The sequence below is a fragment of the Odontesthes bonariensis genome, chromosome 6 (genome assembly GCF_027942865.1).
Source record: "Odontesthes bonariensis isolate fOdoBon6 chromosome 6, fOdoBon6.hap1, whole genome shotgun sequence".
NCBI classification, from domain to species: Eukaryota; Metazoa; Chordata; class Actinopteri; order Atheriniformes; family Atherinopsidae; genus Odontesthes; species Odontesthes bonariensis.
This window is the reverse complement of record NC_134511.1, coordinates 4,016,347-4,035,715: the sequence shown is the minus strand read 5'-3', so window position 1 is coordinate 4,035,715 and position 19,369 is coordinate 4,016,347. Positions and strand designations below refer to the sequence as shown.

Below are 19,369 nucleotides of genomic sequence, written 5' to 3'. Positions count from 1 at the left end.
ACAGATTTGTACATTTAACAATAAAGGTAAAAATAAATTTAACTGAGCAGACCGAACCAATAAGAAATATAGGGTATATGGATCATTTACATTATATTGTACTATGATAAGGCATCTTGTCCAACTGCTCGACAGGAAAGACATTTCTACTTCTTGACGTGATCTGTGACGTGGCTCCATCCTGTAAAGCTGATCAGCTGTTATACGAGCGAGTTCCAACCTGACTGATGAAGAATGTTTTTTTCCATCGACTCAAACTGCCATGAAAGCTTTGATCTGAAAAACACTTTGATTAAAACAATATCTTTTTTTTTTTTTGAGACATCCGTGTTTTAACATCCTTTAATAGTGGTGACCATTCTTTCCCCTAATAAGTTCAAGGTCAGACTATTTTAATGCTCTTTATGTGGGCGTCTCCCAGTCTTCTCTCAGCCGCCTTCAGCTGGTGCAGAACGCTGCTGCCCGTCTTTAACCAACGCCAACATGCGTGTGCACATCACTCCTGTTCTGAACTCCCTCCATTGGCTTCCTGTCCTTTATAGAACTGATTTTAAACTTTTAATGTTGTATTTTATTGCTTTCATTGTTCTTTTATTGTTTTTACTTCTTCTTCTCTTTATTTATTACCTGCTGTAAAGCACTTTGGTACACCGTAAGGATTGTCTGTAAAGGGCTGTATAAATAAAGTACATTTACATTTAAATTTACATATATATATATATATATATATATATATTTTTTTTTTTTTTTTGCCAGGGGATTTTACCAATAAATGAAGAGGAAAGAAAGAAAAAAAGAAAAAGGCAGAAACGTCACTGGAACAGATGATATTAAAGTCAGATAACATCTGAGGGCGCAGACGTTTCCTGAGGTTCAGAACGCTTTAAAAGTTTATCTTCCGCTTCCTCCTCTTCACATTAGACCCGAGCAGAACCAGCCGGTACGAGGGACATGTATGTTCTTATCCTGATACTGCTGTGCTCAGTGGGTAAGTGTCCACATCACCATTACCATTTACAGTTTACTATTTATATTCATGTGTTAACCCTCCTGTTGTCTTGCGGGTCAAAAGTGACCCACCACCATGTTTAGCTGTAGAAAAAATACCTTAAACTATCTTTCTCCAACTTGAAATGTTATGACTTTTCCTAAAGGGGCCCCATCATTAGAAAAAGTCACACTTTATTTTTGTTTATGTTTCCATGTGGGCTGTACACCACTAGGGTACAAAGATTGTCTTATGGGTCATTTTTGACCCGTGAATTATAAAAACATTTAAACACCAGAAAAAAGTTCACTGTTTTTTTCCCTTTCAATATAATTCAGAAGTAATTACTTCACATTTATATAATAGCAATAATAAACCTTTATTATGTAAAAGAAAACTGAGAAAACAAGAAAACTGTTGGTCCAACTGACAGTTGGTTTGTGGTAAAAAAAAAAAAAAAAGTGTAATCCTGAAAACTGGTGATTGTCTTTTTGTATTGTGTAACAAAAAATACATGATAAAAAATGTATTGAGTTGAGTTGAATAGATAAATAACAGGTGGTTTCATCTTGCAAAATAGATTTTGGATTTAAAATTCAATTAAGTTGCTTTATTTTGGGGCTTTGGTAGGGAGTAAACAGAATGTTAAGACTGCACAAAGGGTTAAAGTATTCAAAGTATCCCAACTAATGGAGAACCTCGCAGACTTTGGCTTCTTTTATGCAAAAATACAGATTCTCACCTGCACCGCTGAGGATATTTTGCATTCTGTAATGTTGGTGTTGTAATCATGTGTCTGTTTGTAACCGTGTGCAGGTGGCAGTGAAGCCTTGCTCTGGCAGAGTCTGACGTGTCCCTACGAGGAAAAACCAAACGGCCCGCTGAGGGTTTGGTGCCGGCAGAGCTCGGCGGAGTGCTGCTCGGGCTTCGCCTTCAGCGAGGACGCTCACATGTTGGACGGAAACAGGGTGAGGGTCACCCGGGACTCGCACTCCTTCAGTGTGGAGGTGAAGGAGCCGCGGCAGGGCGGCGTGTACTGGTGCGGCGTGCTGGGCAGAAATGACACCATCGTCAAGTTGGCCGAAGGCTACTTCCACAGCTGTGAGTCACGGGAAACATCAAAGGAGTCACCAGCATTTGTTTTGTTTAGGGCCGGGCGAGTTAACTCGTTATTATCGCGTTAACGCGTTCATTATTTAACGCCGACAAATATTTTATCGCGCATTAACGCAGGTTTTATTAGTTATTTTATTTTATAAAAGTCTGTTGCTTACAGGCTTTTATTTTGTAAAAATCTGTTGCTCACAGGCTTTTATTTTGTAAAAGTCTGTTGCTGTCTGCTGTGGAACCAGAAAAGAAAGTAATCGGCGGATCCACCAAACATGGAGAAGGGTACGGAACTTTTACTCGGCCATTTTCATGTTAAAGTTCTTCCAGACGGCGGAGTCGACAGAACCAAAGTCATCTGTAAACACTGCCAAGTTGAATTGTCTTCTCAGCGTAGTAGTTCCAGTCTAAAATATCACTTAAAGGCAAAACACACAACTGATAGCAGCAAGTCATTCAAGGAAACAGACAGTGGAGCGAGGCTTCTACATAAAAACTACAGAAAGATGCTGATGTTAAAAGTGTGTTTGCACAACAAATGTTATGGCACTTTCATTCATATGGCAGCACATTTAAAATAAAACTAAATGCTAAAGGCTATACACTACTTTTGGATTAATTTTTAATCGTGATTAATCAGAGAAATCATGAGATTAATTAGATTAAACATTTTAATCGTTGCCCAGCCCTAGTTTTATTAAATGGTATTTTTGTTCTATCATTTTTGCTTGGGTTTCAGACGTGCAGAGCTCTAAGGATTAGATGCTCAAGTTGTTGTTTCCTGTGAGCACAGGTCTGCAGAGATGCAGCTTCTAAATATAGCGGCTCGCAGTGAACCCAAACCACCAGATTAAGTCCCACCCACACGCTCAGATTACTCTAATCTGGCTCCCAGTAGTGCTTTTAAACATGTTAATGATGAGACATCAACCCTTTATTTAAGAGAAACTGCAGATAATCTGCTCTGGAGTTTCACCTGCTGACGTTCTCCAGAGTTTAAGGAGAAGAGGCGGAAAATCTTCGGACAAAGTCCAGATTAGGCAGGTTTATTTGTACAGAACAATTCAACAACAAGGCGATTCAAAGTGCTTTACAGAGACATTAAAACAGTAGAAATAAAAAGCATGATTTAAATTTTAAACAAAAAAGAAAGAAATAAGAACAATAGATAAAATCAGGAGTTAAAATGTGATTAAGTTTTGAAACTCGAGCTTCAGATATGGAGCTTTATTCAAACACAGCTGAAAACAGGTGTGTCTTCCACCTGGGTTTAAACACACTAAGGCTGTGTTCGAAACCGCATACTCATGGATCAGACAGTATGCAGAGCATTTACCCACAATGCATTGCGCTCCTGCCCGAGCCGAAATCAGCCGGCCTGAAGCGGATTTCCCTTAAGCTCTAAACTCTGTAAACTTTAGCAACATTTGAAACATTTTCAGGTGAGAAAGTAGTCGTTTAGATCCCCAACGTGTTGAAAACCTGACAAAATACCGGCTGTTTACAATTTTGTTCCCACGAATTCGGCGCTACTAAAGCTAGCCGCAGTGAGCTAACGCACTTCCGGTTATTTTCACAAAGTAAAATACCCGTTGCCTTTTATCATAGGGAAAGCCATTACGATACAATTAGTGCTTTTGTTTTGAAAACAGGAAGTGAACCTACCCTTGTTGTAGCTAGCTTGAAACTGCCGTTTTGACAGGAAATGACGATCGGCGACGTCACGTTACGTTGCATCTTGGGTAGTTTGAGTATGAGTAGTAACCTCATGATGCATACCCAACATTTCGGAGAATCTAGTGTGCATCCGGGAACTTCTCGCATACTCAAACTCGCATACTAACTCAAAAAGTTAGTAGGAGTAGTAGGAGAAGTATGCGGTTTGGAACACACACTGAGTGTTTCAGCTGATCTGAGGCTTTCTGGGAGTTTGTTCCAGACATGTGGAGCATAGAAGCTGAATGCAGCTCCTCCATGTCTGGTTCTGACTCTGGGAACTGATAGAAGACCGGATCCAGATGACCTGAGGGGTCTGGAAGGTTCATACTGGGTCAGGAGGTCACTGATGCATTCTGGTCCTGGACCCTTCAGAGCTTTATGGACCAGCATCAGAACTTTATTAGATTAGAATGGCTGACGTGGACGTTTGTGTTCGTGTTAAAGCGGCTAAACAGAAATGATCCAGTTCTGATGAGCTGACATAGAAACATGACTTCAGAATACGTTCAGCATAGAAAAAGAAAACGGGAAACAATAATGTTGTCTGAAGAAACAGCCTTTTACATCAATGTGTGCATTAACCGTAACAATTCGCATAATTGTTGGCATATCAATGGAAACCTGAGAAATATTTTGCCTGCTGAATACTCCATCTTTGCTTTCTGAGTTTTACTGATGTGGCAATTGAATTACGCTCCAAACAGGAGGAAACAAACTTTAAAAACTGGATCTGCCTTCAGTAATGTCAGCTGGGGTTAAACCATGTGATGAGTATTATCTGTATTGATATCTTCAAGCTTATGGAATATCACTACACCTCTAAATTGTGTTGAGTGTCCGGGGTCAATTAGAGCTTTTTTAAAAATGTTTTATTTCATGGTTTTCTACTGAAAAATAAAGCCGATCTTCTTCTATCACCTGATATTGAACCGTACAGTGGAGCTCATGTCTTGCACAACCAGCAGCCGAATCTCACAGCTGCATCTTTGCTTCCTCTGCAGCCTCCGGTGCTTTTATCTGGAGTTTCGCTCGCTGGATTCTGATGCCTCTGCTGCCCGCAGCCACCGTAATCGCCCACTTGTTTTCAGCAGGTATGTTTGTTCTTGTTTTCCACCGCTACAAACAGATCTTTGTGGCTGCCACCACAGAACAGCTGAAGTTCTTCGGTTTTAGTCTGAAACTATTCAAATTCAAGCCCAAAAAGCACAAAAAGTGTGTTCACTGACCAACTTATTGCATTCAGAATCTATAAACAAGTCTGTAATTTAAAAAAAAGGAGGGACATAGGCGTGTTTTCCATCGTGTTGCATCACCCCTCCTTTTAAACACAAATCAGGGGTCTGAGGATACTAATTGTTACAGTTTTTGCTGCACTTTAGAAAACTTCTACGATTCATTCACACGAGGCCCACATTTCTCTTCCACAGCAACAACAAAACACTGTTGGAAGCTAGAGCCCTCCTTATTATTACACTTCCATTTTAAAGAGAATTCTAACATCCTGAACTGCCTTTAAAGTAACTGGATTTGGATTTCCTTCCCTTCTTTCTTTCCTCAGACAGCAGAAGAGCCGCTCGATGCTGCTGCTGAGGGCGGAGCTCCCAACCAAGGAGGCGGAGTCCCGAGAAGACGTCGCAGACCGAAGAAAAGCCCAGATTTCTTTCATTTTTATGAAGAAATAAGTTTGCATTTATTGGACAAACCAAACAGAAGCAAACTCACACATAGTGTAAAGATGGAGCATGTCATGGGGTGAAAAATAAACGAAGGGTTTTTACTCCAAAATGCTGCACATCCGTTTGGAAATGATCATTTCTAAAGTGCGTTTCACTCTGAGCAACGTTTTTTTTTTTTTACTTTAAATCAGCAGAATTTGACATGGAACTTCCTTTTATTTTTCAGATTTCAGCAAATATTGCTTCCACAGGTTGTCGGAGCATTTTGGAACAAAAGCCCTTCAGACATATATATCTACATACATTTATATAGATATATACTCATTTATAGACTTTATACATTCTTTTCTTGCTGTACATGTAAGTCTCATGCTTTGCTTGAAACTGAGTTTTCAGCATTTATCCTTAAATGAGACAAACGAAGCACAGTATTCAGGATTAATGCTGCATAGTTTCCACTTTGGAGATATCAAACATTATTTCTTTGTAAACCAACCGAGCGTCTGCATGTGACAAATGGAAAACCGTATGAAATCCGTGTCTGAAATACACATCCAGATGTTTTTACCTGTTTTGTTTTACCTGTTTGAAACATTTCGATGCGAGTTTTACGGAAGATGCATCTCAGTCGATCACGAGCAGGTAATTCAGGGCTTTAGTTCAGTTCCATTTCCTTAAAAAGCTGCGAAAACGCACAGCTGGGCTGCGCGTTATGGGAGGAAGTTCAGAAGCTGCGACCCCATAGAAAGTTGCATGATGAGTTTGAGGACAATCCGAACACACAAACGTCACACGAGGAAAAAAAACCTGAAGATTCGCAACAATACAAATGCAAACAATAAATAACACGAGGATTAAAACATGGGACCCCATCTTGGAAATGTTGCACTTAAAAGAAAAAAAATATATCAACATCGTCCTTTAAAAGAACCGCCGTTCAATGAGAATCAAAGAAATAAATGTACCTGTTTCACTGCAATCTCATAACAGGCCCCCAGGGATGCTACAGATCAACCAATAAAAAGGCCAGGACAGCGGCGTTCTACACCCAACTTAATCAGCTAAGAACTTACAGTAAGAACACTTAAAATGGTTCACGGAGACAGCTGCGCATCTTTCCCTTGTGGTAACTTTCATTAAGGCAATTGCAGAGAACAAGAGGAGAATTGCTGTGTGGCCGACCGACGTCTCACGGAAAGTTTAGATGGGGGAAAAACAGCCTAAAGTCTGAAAATGGCGGCTAAACAGGGGCCGACTCCCCCCCACCCACCTCTGGATGTGCTCATCCAGCACATTAAGGAACCGTATCCAGGAAGTAGCTCCACAGACTGATCACACGTTCATGCTTAGCGCGGTTTTTCCATTGCATGGTACGGCTCCATTGTTGATATCACATAATTATCTCATGCAAGGTTCATAGCAGAAAAGCCAAAAACTCAACTCTGAAGGGGAAACGATTGGTCAGAGAGCATCTAGACCCGTTAGCGTTAAGGCAGCCAACACCAACGCGCTTCCTTCTTCTGAAAAGTCGTGTAAAAGACACATAATATACGACTTAAATCATAGCTGCAGACTGTTGCCCTCAGTCGTTACGGTCACGCCTAAAATCATATTTAAATGCTTCTGAAATAAAAACCCGGTTGTAAATTCACTCGGTATAATAACCACTTTGATTGGATAGAAGCGTCTCCTGCATCAGGGCAACGTAAAAAAAAACAAACACAGGGAAGTTGTGTGTCATGATCCCGCCAACAGACGGGATACCAACTGGTACCGTCCGATACAATACCGTCCAATATGATACCGTCAGATATCATCGGATACGATGAAATACCATACCGTACAATACCATACCGTACGATACCGTACGATACCATACCGTACGATACCGTACAATACCATACCGTACAATACCGTACCGTACGATACAGTACCGTACGATACAATACCGTACGATACCATACCGTACGATACCATACGATACCGTACCATACCGTACGATACCATACCGTACGTTACCATACGATACCGTACCATACCGTACGATACCATACGATACCGTACCGTACGATACCGTACGATACCATACCGTACAATACCTTACCGTACGATACAATACCGTACGATACCATACCGTACGATACCACACCGTACGATACCGTACGATACCGTACGATACCGTACCGTACGATACCGTACGATACCATACCGTACAATACCGTACCGTACGATACCATACCGTACAATACCATACCGTACGATACCATACCTTACGATACCATACCGTACGATACCATACCGTACAATACCACACCGTACGAGACCATACCGTACGATACCATACCGTACGATACCATACCGTACGATACCATACCGTACGATACAATACCGTACGATACCACACCGTACGAGACCATACCGTACGATACCATACCGTACGATACCACACCGTACGAGACCATACCGTACGATACCATACCGTACGATACCATACCGTACGATACCATACCTTACGATACCATACCGTACGATACCATACCGTACGATACCACACCGTACGATACAATACCGTACGATACAATACCGTACCATACAATACCGTACCATACCGTACGATACAATACCGTACGATACAATACCGTACGATACAATACAATACCGTACGATACCATACGATACGATACCGTACCATACAATACCGTACAATACAATACCGTACAATACAATACCGTACAATACCATACCGTACGATACCATACGATACCATACCGTACGATACAATACCGTACGATACAATACCGTACGATACTATACCGTCCGATATGATACTCTGATACCGTCCGATATGATATGATACCGTCAGATACCATACCAAACTGAAGGATGAACTGTACTGTAATGGAAAAACGCCATGAATGGGCTTCTTTTCTTTTTTTTAGCTGTTCTGCTGTTAATGGCAGATTTTTCTTTTTTGAGCGCAAGACAATGATTTGTTTACAGCTGTAGAAATCTTCAGAACAGGTTCTGCTGTGCAGAATAAACACCATCCGAGCACAATCAGCGCAGGAGAAGTCTCAGGATAACGGTCACAGGTGGCATGAATGAAATCAGCAGAAGGCTTTCTTTTTGAATCTGCACAGATGCTCTACAGATGTCTCCGTTTCGGAGGCCGTTAGGAATCGGTTGTGGGGTGAGAACGATCAGAAAGGTTGGACAAAGACGAGAGAAAGTGAGACCGAAGCATTTTCGGATTTAGCAGACTTAGTGTGGACGATGTGCTCCTGGAGTGGAAAAAAAACCTAAATTTTTCTGTCTTCATCATTAAACACAAGACTGAATCTATCATTAACCATTTAAACCAACGAGTAGGAAAGAAACAACGAAACACCACGATGGAGGCAGTCGTCACTTTGAGCATGCGCGCAATTAAAACACGTTCCGACGACATCATCACCCTATTTACAGCAGCTGATACGGAGTGGATCAATTACAGTTTGTATCAAACCAAAGAAAATCAAACCAACGTATTCAATCATGTCGGAGTACAAAGAGCCGATCTGTGGCCACACCAATGATCAAACCATCATCTTTAGATTCACTGCAGCAGCGCACGTGGGTCCTCGGGCCTCGTCTCATTGGTTGGAATGGAAGCAGCTCAGATGGGAGCGCACAGGTAGCCGAGTCCTTGGTTACTTTACCTGGGTACGGTTGGTAGTGTATGGCTTGGAAATGCTGCTTTATGCACACACATGTCGAGGAAACTAGGAACGATCACTCCACCGGCTGCAGATCTGCAGCTCCAGATGAAACGGGAGCTTTTATAGTTCTTCGTAATCGCCGTCTTCTCTTTTGACCGATCCCGTTCCTCCGCCAAGAAAGTCCTCCAGTTCGTCCACCTCGGTCTTCTTGGGCCGAGACTTCTTCTTCTTTTTCTCCTTGTCATCTCCTGCTGCCCCCTCGTCTTTGTCCCTTTTCTTGTGTTTATGCTTTTTCTTGTTCTTCTCATCCTCCTATAAGAAAAAGTTAAATATTCACTGATACCATCAGCCTTTAAAGACACAGTGCTGGGGGTGAGCGATGTACTGTGTGACCCTCACAGCTCTTCTACATCATCATTAGTTTAAAAACAGAGCGTTCTCTGCCGTCTGAATTTTTGTAAATTCTTGTAAAATTAAAACGTTGTATCCAGGCAACCACATTCAGACCTACTCATGTGATCAATTCGCAGCTTATTCAAAGTTTGGATCATGACTCCATCTCAAAAAGAAAGCCAGACATTGTCTTCTGACCTGATCATGAACCCTTATTCACTACTGTCTTACCTCCTTGGTCTTCTTCTTCTTTTTCTTCTTCTCTTTGGAGGAGAGTTTGCTTTCTGAAAGAGGAGGAGACAAATGCATCACTCTAAAGATGTACAACAGAAGCAGAACCTGGTTCGTAGCCGGTATAACCTGGTTCGTAGCCTGTATAACCTGGTTCGTAGCCAATATAACCTGGTTCGTAGCCAATATAACCTGGTTCGTAGCCAATATAACCTGGTTCGTAGCCAATATAACCTGGTTCGTAGCCAATATAACCTGGTTCATAGCCGGTATAACCTGGTTCGTAGCCGGTATAACCTGGTTCGTAGCCAGTATAACCTGGTTCGTAGCCGGTATAACCTGGTTCGTAGCCTGTATAACCTGGTTCGTAGCCAGTATAACCTGGTTCGTAGCCGGTATAACCTGGTTCGTAGCCAGTATAACCTGGTTCGTAGCCGGTATAACCTGGTTCGTAGCCAGTATAACCTGGTTCGTAGCCAGTATAACCTGGTTCGTAGCCTGTATAACCTGGTTCGTAGCCTGTATAACCTAGTTCGTGGCCAGTATAACCTGGGGCCGGATTCACAAAGCATTCTTAAGAAAAAAAAAGTTCCTAACTGGTACTTTTGTCTTAACTTTTGTCATAAGAAAAAAGCTAAGAACATTCCATATTCACAAATAAAATTCTTAAGTTTTTTCTTAACTTTCATGTTATCTTTTGTCTTAAGAACGATGTTAAGAATAATTGATATTCTTGAAAGCTTAGTTCTTAAGATTCTTCTTAGTTTTCCTCTTAACTTTAAGACAACCCTTCACCACATCTTAACACAGCAACAGAAAAAAGATAAGCCTCTAATATTATTTATTTGAACACATTTCTACAAAAAAGAGAGAACCTTTGTTTAAACTTATGTTATGTAAGTTTGTTACCAATGTTTTTGTGTATGTTTTATTAATTATATTGGGTAGGTTATATACATTAGGCTCCAACTTACAGTTAGCTATTATTTACAATGGGCCTTAGCACTGTGTTTAGTATATAGGCTATTGAATGTAGCCCACAGCACTGAGAAATGTTGACCATAGATCTTGAGGCCAAGGCCTATTTAAGTTAATAATTTAATCAGTCATTTCATTAGTTTTTTTCCCAACATTCTAATAAGTTCTTAAGTCATAAAAATACAAAGTTCCTAAGAAATGCCATTGTTCTTACGAAAATATTGAGGAATTTCACTTAAGATAAATCTTAGGAACTTCCTAGTTTTTTTCTAAAGAATCTTCCTAAGATTTATCTTAAGAATAGTTTTGTGAATCCGGCCCCTGGTTCGTAGCCAGTATAACCTGGTTCGTAGCCTGTATAACCTAGTTCCTAGCCAGTATAACCTGGTTCGTAGCCAGTATAACCTGGTTCGTAGCCAGTATAACCTGGTTCGTAGCCTGTATAACCTAGTTCCTAGCCAGTATAACCTGGTTCGTAGCCCGTATAACCTAGTTCCTAGCCAGTATAACCTGGTTCGTAGCCAGTATAACCTGGTTCTTAGCCAGTATAACCTGGTTCGTAGCCAGTATAACCTGGTTCGTAGCCTGTATAACCTGGTTCGTAGCCAGTATAACCTGGTTCGTAGCCAGTATAACCTGGTTCGTAGCGAGTATAACCTGGTTCGTAGCCTGTTTAACCTGGTTCGTAGCCTGTATAACCTGGTTCGTAGCCAGTATAACCTGGTTCGTAGCCTGTATAACCTGGTTCGTAGCCTGTATAACCTGGTTCGTAGCCAGTATAACCTGGTTCGTAGCCTGTATAACCTGGTTCGTAGCCAGTATAACCTGGTTCATAGCCGGTATAAGCTGGTTTCCTCTAACATCCGGGCTATAAGAAGAACACAATCTTCCCTTCTGCTTAAGAAACAGACAGCACAATCCAACTTTATCCCAGAACACGCAGAACTTGTAACTTCTGGTCTAAAATAGACATTTTGCTGGTGTTATATGTGGTTTACTCCTCTAATCATTTATGTGAAGGACTGGAACGGGTTTCAGATTAGCTTCTTTCAATGGAAAGCTGTGTTTTCCGGTACTACACATAAAATTAACTAACCCCAACATTAGATGCAGTATTAAGTCCTTCCTCAGAACGACAGCCACAGTTCATTGGTGGATATTCCCGATTATTCTCATAAAATTTTCATTTTTAACAAAGCTTTTCCCGACTTGCCTTCTTGGTCATCGCTGCTGTCCTTAGCTGCTGCTGCAGGCTCTTCCTGGAGTCCGAGGCCAAACAGGTCCGTATCGTCCTTGGGTTTGAAGGAGATCACAGTGGGTTTCAGCGGTTCCGGCACCTTGGCTAAATGCAGGTCATCGTCTGAGAGATCGGACAGCAGCTCATCTCTAACTGGAAATATATCCTGAGTGAAACCAGAGAGGGAAACAGAAATGTTAGTTGAGCAGAAACAAAACGGGACAGTGTTGGAATTAGAAATAATTCAGATTTGTCCAATAAGAATCTGATTGAATGACCAAACGCACCCAGCTCAAATCAATCTGCGTCGCACTTTTCCCAACACGGATGAGTTTCAAAGTGTTTTACAGAGAAAATGCAAAAGAAAAATAAAAGAATACAAAGAATCAAAAGAACAAAACAAGCAGGCCTGCTGTCTGAGAGCAAAGTGTTCTCTCAGAGATGATAAGAGAGGCCACTCAGGGCTCTGACATCTATTCTAAATCTTACAGGAATGTAAAGAGGCTGAGGCGGGAAAACGTCATCTCTCTTGGTGGTATCGGGCTGCCAGCTACAGATCATGGATGCACGGATCAGTTTTTCAGCTTAACATCGAGACAGATGCTCCCGTTTTTGGCAATATTCAATATTTAATTCTGGTATGTGGAAAAAAAAAATCTGACTTAAATCAGTCCAAAGCAGCCTGGATATCCAACAGAACCAGTGAAGGGACCGATCCATCGTCAGAGGCATTTCTGAGGTCATTCACAGCTTTGGACTCTAAATCTACCCTTAAACTTTCCATACAGACCAGTATGATCTAAACCAGCAAGATGTTTAGAAGCCTAGAATTAGCTCGAACAGCAGGATCAAAGGTGAGCTTTTTAATTAATGTTCCAATTAAACTTTAACAGCCCGTAGATAAAGACAGGCTGACCTGATCAAGTATTAATTAACATCCTGAAGGGGTGAAGTTGGGACATGCTGATGGCCTTTCATCGCTCTCCTAAAACTTTACAACTTTATCAGTAAATAAAGATCGTAAAATAGAACAGAGATACTCATTGCGCGGCTCCTCAAGCTTTAACGGGCGGCTCACACTCGCATAGTAGCTTATAACAATATGGTAACAATAACAACACATTTTTTCAAATAACACACAGCGAATACTGCACAGTATTAGGTATTTTTTATTAAGTTTGCGTTTTTGTGGTATTAAGTATTCTTATTAAGTATTAATTAAGGCTTAATGGTGTTTCCTAAAGGGGGCACACTGTTAAACCTGGCAACGCAGCCCGCTTAAACCATCTCACACTTGACCGCAGAGCATGCTAGCTCCTTTAGCCGGTTTTTAATTAAAAAAGGGCAAAAAGCAGCACAAAAACCAAAGGAAAATCAGCATGAAGACGCCAGAGAGGGGACGAGCAGGCAAACGTTGGGTGTACCGCGAGAGGCAGGCACAATGGATCAGTTTTTAATTAAAAAAAAGGGCAAAAACCAGCACAAAAACCATGCTCATCCTGAATGTCTCACTATGATTACAACAACAAACTACAAACACAACATGAAGAAAGTCGAGGACATGCACGCCAGCTTCCCCTAATCCCAGTATTAAGGTAAATGTGGTCTGAATTGAAAACGTATTGGCTGTGTTGTTTCTTTTTTGTGGGATGTTTTATATATAGAAATGCATATTTGCAAAAGGAGACTTTAGTATGTTGTGGTAAAAGTGGCTCTTCACTTGATTTTGCCCTGCTGTGAGTATCACTGAGCTAGAGGAACTGATGGTACATCTCCAGTCACTTTAAAGCCAAACTGCACACCTGGGGTTCACCATCTTGTCCACCCATTCGTCAGCAGCCTCTTCATCTCTTGAGCAACAGTTAGGAGGCCAACTTATATCCACCAGACATAACACAATCTGTTCTACTTCACCTTTACGATTTTTGGTGTGTCAGAGGCTTCGGACTCAAAGTCGGGGTCGTCCATGATGAACGACAGCATCTGGTGGGCCACGGGCGCCTCGGGGTCCGTGTCCGAGTCCTCGGCCTTGGGAGCGCTTCCCTTCTTCTTGCCTTGCTGCCGCGCCGGCGGGTCTGCAGGAGTTAAGGTGAGGGAGATGGGTGCAGCCGCCTGGCTTTTGAGCTCCGGGGCTTTAGGGGTCGTCTTTGGCTTCGTGAGATGAATCACAGGCCTGAAACAGGGAGACGGGGGAGATCAGTGACCGACATACAGGAAGCTTTCAGTCAGGGAACATACATCTTTCCATCTTTCCTGTCAGGCTGCTTAACTTTCGGGCTGTAGCGATACACTAATCTCATGATACGATATTCAGCCAACGATTCGATACACTTACATCAATTTCTGAAGGAAAGGAAAAAAAAAAAGAAAAAGGGACAGGTTGATTTGACATGAATCGTGGCTGATTGGACCGGTGGTCCGACCTTTGAACCGGAAGGACGCCACCGCCAGACAAACAGAAACAAACGTGAGAGCTGTGCACTTTATACAACATTTTTATTTAATGTGACCCCCTGGCATTGTGTTGTATTATATTAATGTTCTGTGTTTTCACGAATTGTAACGTCAGACTTTTCAATAAAGTTTGCTTTAGGGGTGGTCCGTGGCGTAGTGGGTTAAGCAGGCGCCCCATGTACAGAGGCTATAGTCCTCGCTGCAGCTGGTTCGAGTCCCGCATCGGACGGCCCTTTGCTGCATGTTGTTCCCCCTCTCTCTGCCCCCTGCTTCCTGTCTCTCTTCAACTGTCCTATCATTAAAAAAAAGGTATAAAAGCCCCCAAAAAAAGAATGAAAAAAAAACTAAAAAAAATTGCTTAAAAAAAATAAATAGAAATTTAAAAATCGATACTTTAACAGGAAACAAAATATCGATATATATCGCAGTATCGATAAAATTGTTCAGCCCGAGTTAACTTACTAGAAAACTTAAAACAACACAAGATAAGACCAGACCTACAGCCACTGGCTGCCAGCAGTGGGAGGAATAACAGTGATTTGTAAAGTTAGTGAACCTGTAAATCCTCATAAACCTCAGGTCGGATCAGCTGTGCTACGAAGGGAAACAGTCAGAATCCTGCCTGATGAGCCGCGTTTGGATGTTGAATATATGCGTCGGTATTCATCTAAATGTATGACGGTCATACAGGATCTGCTGCACGTTTTAAAGGAACATGATTTATCTAAAGTTATCGGCACCCCAGAGTCTGCTCAGGTTTAGAGATGCAACAGAAAAAGTGAAATAAAGAAAAACAACTATGGTCACTGAATTAGTCTCAAACTCGTAGAAAAAAAAAAAAAAGAAGTAAAACTCAACTTTGTTTAGTTTTCAGTGTCCGTTAAAACCAAAGGATAAAAAGCGCTGATTGCTCTCACAGCGGCCATTAGAGGGCAGAAACAGCGGCGTGCCGCCGTCTGCAGAGCCTTTTATTTATCTGACAAAGACGTGGGAATGGGAGACTGCGTGGGGCCACACATTACTCACATGTGTAGGATTAAACACCCCGGAGAACAAGCGGCCCAGTGTGTGCACCTTTGTTTGGTTTTAAACCAACGTGACTTTTATCGTCATTTCAAAGTCTCACTGCGTGTTATTCACCCAGCGTGGGCTTCATTTTGAGTGGAAATATGACTCAGTTATCTGCAGATTTAAGGCGTTCTGGTAGAAATGCAAGAAAAGAGAAAGATGGGACTTCTACAACCATCTGTTTTGGAAAACTTGACGTGTGGCACTCATTTAATTTCAGACACAGAGAAACAGAACCATGTGAGGGCAGGCAGTGGAGCAGCTTAAAGGGATAGTTCGCCTCTTTTGACATGAAGCTGTATGACATCCCATATCAGCAACATCATTTCTGAACATCTTCTTACCCCCTGCTGCGTCCTGTGAGCAGAGTTCCAGCCTCGTTTTGGTGTTGATGAAGGTAGTCCGGCTAGTTGGCTGGGGTTTAAAAAATAAATCATGCAGTGATACGAAGGGAGAGAAAATAGGGCCAAGCGATTGTGAGGTCTGACTTTTTCCTGGAGAACGATTTTGTGATGCAAATGTATTACTCTTTTGAACGCATATTGTTTTGAGAAGCAAAACGTTTTATTTTATTTATTTATTTATTTTTATTTATTTTTTTAATTATTTTTAATTTATTAATAAAATTTAAATTAAAAAAAATATATAAAAACAACAACAACAAAAAACGCTTTATTTTTTAAACCCCAGCCAACTAGCCGGACTACCTTCATCAACACCAAAACGAGGCTGGAACTCTGCTCACAGGACGCAGCAGGGGGTAAGAAAATGTTCATAAATGATGTTGCTAATATGGGATGCAATACAGCTTCATGTCAAAAGAGGCGAACTATCCCTTTAAGAGCCTCCATCAGCAACAGCCTGCCAGGAATGATCGTGACAGAACTAAGAAGAAAGGACCTGAGGGAGTGGATGTATAAAAAGGAAACTTACTGAAATCAGACGATGAGCAAAGGCAAGTTAAAGCTAAATGTGTGGTCGAGGCATGAAAACAATCAGATTACAGAGTAGATCAGTCATGTTCCATTTGAGTCCTTCTACAAACCCCACCTTTATCTTATTATTATCTTATATATTAAGAGTTAAAAAGCTGCAGGACAGGAAGGAAACGTACGCTTTCAGCTCAGGCTCGCTGTCCGGGTCCTGGTCCTGCAGGATTGTGGGGGCCGCTTGTTCCAGCTCCTCCTCGTCACTGGTGAGAGTGATATCTTTACTGGGGGGCATGGTCTTCGCTGGGGGAAGGCTGGGTTCTGTGTCGTCAAGATCAAGCTCATCTTGGAAACGAGACACCATTGGGTTTCCTCTGACCTCCCCATCACTGAGACACAAAGAGAAGAAGAAGTTCAAATCACTGATCATCGATCAGACAGTATTCAGAGCGTTTACCCACAATGCATTTCGCTCCTGCCCGAGCTGAAATCAGCCGGCCTGAAGCTGATTTCTTAAGCTCTAAACTCTGTAAACTTTAGCAACATTTGAAACATTTTCAGGTGAGAAAGTAGTCGTTTAGATCCCCAACGTGTTGAAAACCTGACAAAATACCGGCTATTTACAATTTTGTTCCCACGAATTCGGCGCTACTAAAGCTAGCCGCAGTGAGCTAACGCACTTCCTGTTATTTTCACAAAATAGGGAAAGCTGTTACGAAACAATTGGTGCTTTTGTTTTGAAAACAGGAAGTGAACCTACCCTCGTTGTAGCTAGCTTGAAACTGCCGTTTTGACAGGAAATGACGATCGGCGACGTCACGTCACGTTGCATCTTGGGTAGTCTGAGTATGAGTAGTAACCTCATGATGCATACCCAACATTTCGGAGAATCTAGTATGCATCCGGGAACTTCTCGCTTACTCAAACTCGCATACTAACTCAAAAAGTTAGTATGAGTAGTAGGAGAAGTATGCGGTTTGGAACACAGCCATTGTTAGCCATTTTCTTACAGCCATCTCACCATATTGGTGCTAACAATGGTGCTTACAATTAATACAATTAATTGAATTCCAATTGGCTTGAATTGGACTTTATTATCTAAGTGCCTTGAGATGACATTTGTTGTATTTGGCGCTATATAAATAAAAATGAATTGAAAAAGACCAAGACACAGACCAAACACAGGAAGCTCCGTACATAAATGCATAGAAAGGTGATAGATATCAACTTATGATGCCACATCTGCACATTAAATCCAAGCTGTGAGTTAATGTAAACTTTGTTTCATCCTTCCTGAGCGCCTCACCTGTCGCTGTCCACCGCTGGAGCCGCCGCAGGCTGGGGCAGCTTGTTCTTCGAGGTCAGGCTGTCCTCCAGGAAACTCCTGTCCAGTCTTTCATCTGGCACGAAATCGTCCACGCTCTGCACCTTAGAAGGACACGCCGGCGCAGGAGGGTCCTCTGAGGAAAACATCCAGGCAGTTTTTAGGAGCAACAATCCAACAAAAAAAAAAAGTCAACTCGATGCCAACGTTAAAAAGCTCCCATCGGTGCGTTCGCCTTGCTAATCGTACAAAAACTCCTGAGAAAGAGTGAGTTCACATGACATTCCTGCACCAGTTGGTCCTTTGATCCTTTGAAACGCTGCATTTCTCAACCATTAAGTCTCAAATCACGGGACTACTTATTACCGCCCGAGTTTCAGCTACGGTTTAATCCGTTCACAGCTCGGGCTGCGAGAGAAACTCCACTTTAAAGGCAAGTGCGTCCCATTATTTCACATTCTAACCACATTATCTTGTAATAACTCGTATAATTTTATAGCAGTGTTGCACGCCGACACTTTAACAAGTGAATCTAACTTGTAATATTTCACGAGGAACAGTAATTTTGTAAATAATTATGATTACAATGAATTGAATTCCAATTGGCTTAAATTGGACTTTATTATTTAAGTGCCTTGAGATGACATCTGTTGTATTTGGCGCTAAATAAATAAAAATTAAATGAACTCCATTCACCGCTTGGGCTGTGAGAGAGACGCCACTTTGAAGGCATGTGCGTCCCATTATTTCACATTATAACCACATTATCTTGTAATAACTCGTATAATTTTATAGCAGTGTTGCATGTCGACACTTTAACAAGTGAATCTAACTTCTAATAATGTAATATTTCATGAGGAACTCACACAGACACACACACAGATACTGAGTGATTATTTTTTATTATTATTTTTTATTTCTTTTTAATGATTTTATTGCCTTCTTGTGATTTTATGTAGCTGTAAAGCACTTTGAATTACCTTGTGTATGAATTGTGCTCTATAAATAAAATTGACTTGCCCTTGCCATTATCGAGGTCAAAACACTTCAGAAAATACATAAAAACAAGAACAAAACAGGTTATTATCTTGTTAATAATATCGTTTCTCTCCTTCGGACTTTATTCTGTTGCACAGCAACACATCTGATGAGCTCAGTAAAGAGGTTTCAAGGTGTTTGAGCTGCATTTATTACATGTGAGAACAGGAAGTGAAGGAGATATGGAGGACCGAAGAGGAAACGGTGATCTCGATCAGGCACACAGGATGTAACATGCATTTATGTGCACCTGATGATCCGATTTTAGTTCTTTTTAAGGGACTCGATACTTTTGACAGTACAGTGTACCTGCGGCCATTTTCCTTTTGTTGTTAGAGTGCAGGGGAGTTCTTTCTACTGGGTAAATCTGGCTCCATCTGCATGTTTGGAGCAGCAACAGGCAGCCTGAAGTCGCTTTGGGTGAAAACCTTTCCTTAAAAAAGCTGCAGTGTTCTAGCTTATGTGGATGTTTACTCAGTGCATGTGTGCACGTGGAAGGGAGGGGCTGATGTGAGCCGGAGTCGTGGAT

The 19,369-nt window shown here is 41.5% G+C and overlaps 2 protein-coding genes across 3 annotated transcripts in view; one reads left to right on the top strand and one right to left on the bottom strand.

Moving 5' to 3' along the window:
* Positions 1 to 893: 893 nt before the first annotated feature.
* Positions 894 to 6,430, top strand: LOC142381854 (uncharacterized). Its single transcript, XM_075467121.1, has 4 exons — positions 894 to 988; positions 1,805 to 2,089; positions 4,816 to 4,905; positions 5,373 to 6,430. The coding sequence occupies exons 1-4, from the start codon at positions 952 to 954 to the stop codon at positions 5,402 to 5,404; spliced, it is 444 nt and encodes a 147-aa protein (XP_075323236.1). The 5' UTR covers positions 894 to 951; the 3' UTR covers positions 5,405 to 6,430.
* The window catches only part of rabl6b (RAB, member RAS oncogene family-like 6b), a 29,381-nt gene continuing 15,461 nt past the window's right edge, over positions 5,450 to 19,369 (bottom strand). The window contains exons 12-17 of one of the 2 annotated variants that reach the window (XM_075467120.1): positions 17,785 to 17,938; positions 16,664 to 16,867; positions 13,942 to 14,200; positions 12,000 to 12,193; positions 9,813 to 9,894; positions 5,450 to 9,500 (exon numbers count right to left, since the gene is read on the bottom strand). In XM_075467120.1, the coding sequence (XP_075323235.1) occupies positions 9,309 to 9,500; positions 9,813 to 9,894; positions 12,000 to 12,193; positions 13,942 to 14,200; positions 16,664 to 16,867; positions 17,785 to 17,938 (1,085 nt within the window). In that variant the 3' untranslated portion in view covers positions 5,450 to 9,308. Of the gene's footprint in view, positions 9,501 to 9,812; positions 9,895 to 11,947; positions 12,194 to 13,941; positions 14,201 to 16,663; positions 16,868 to 17,784; positions 17,939 to 19,369 lie in introns of those variants that run through there. The other variant, XM_075467119.1, reaches the window with a different exon arrangement.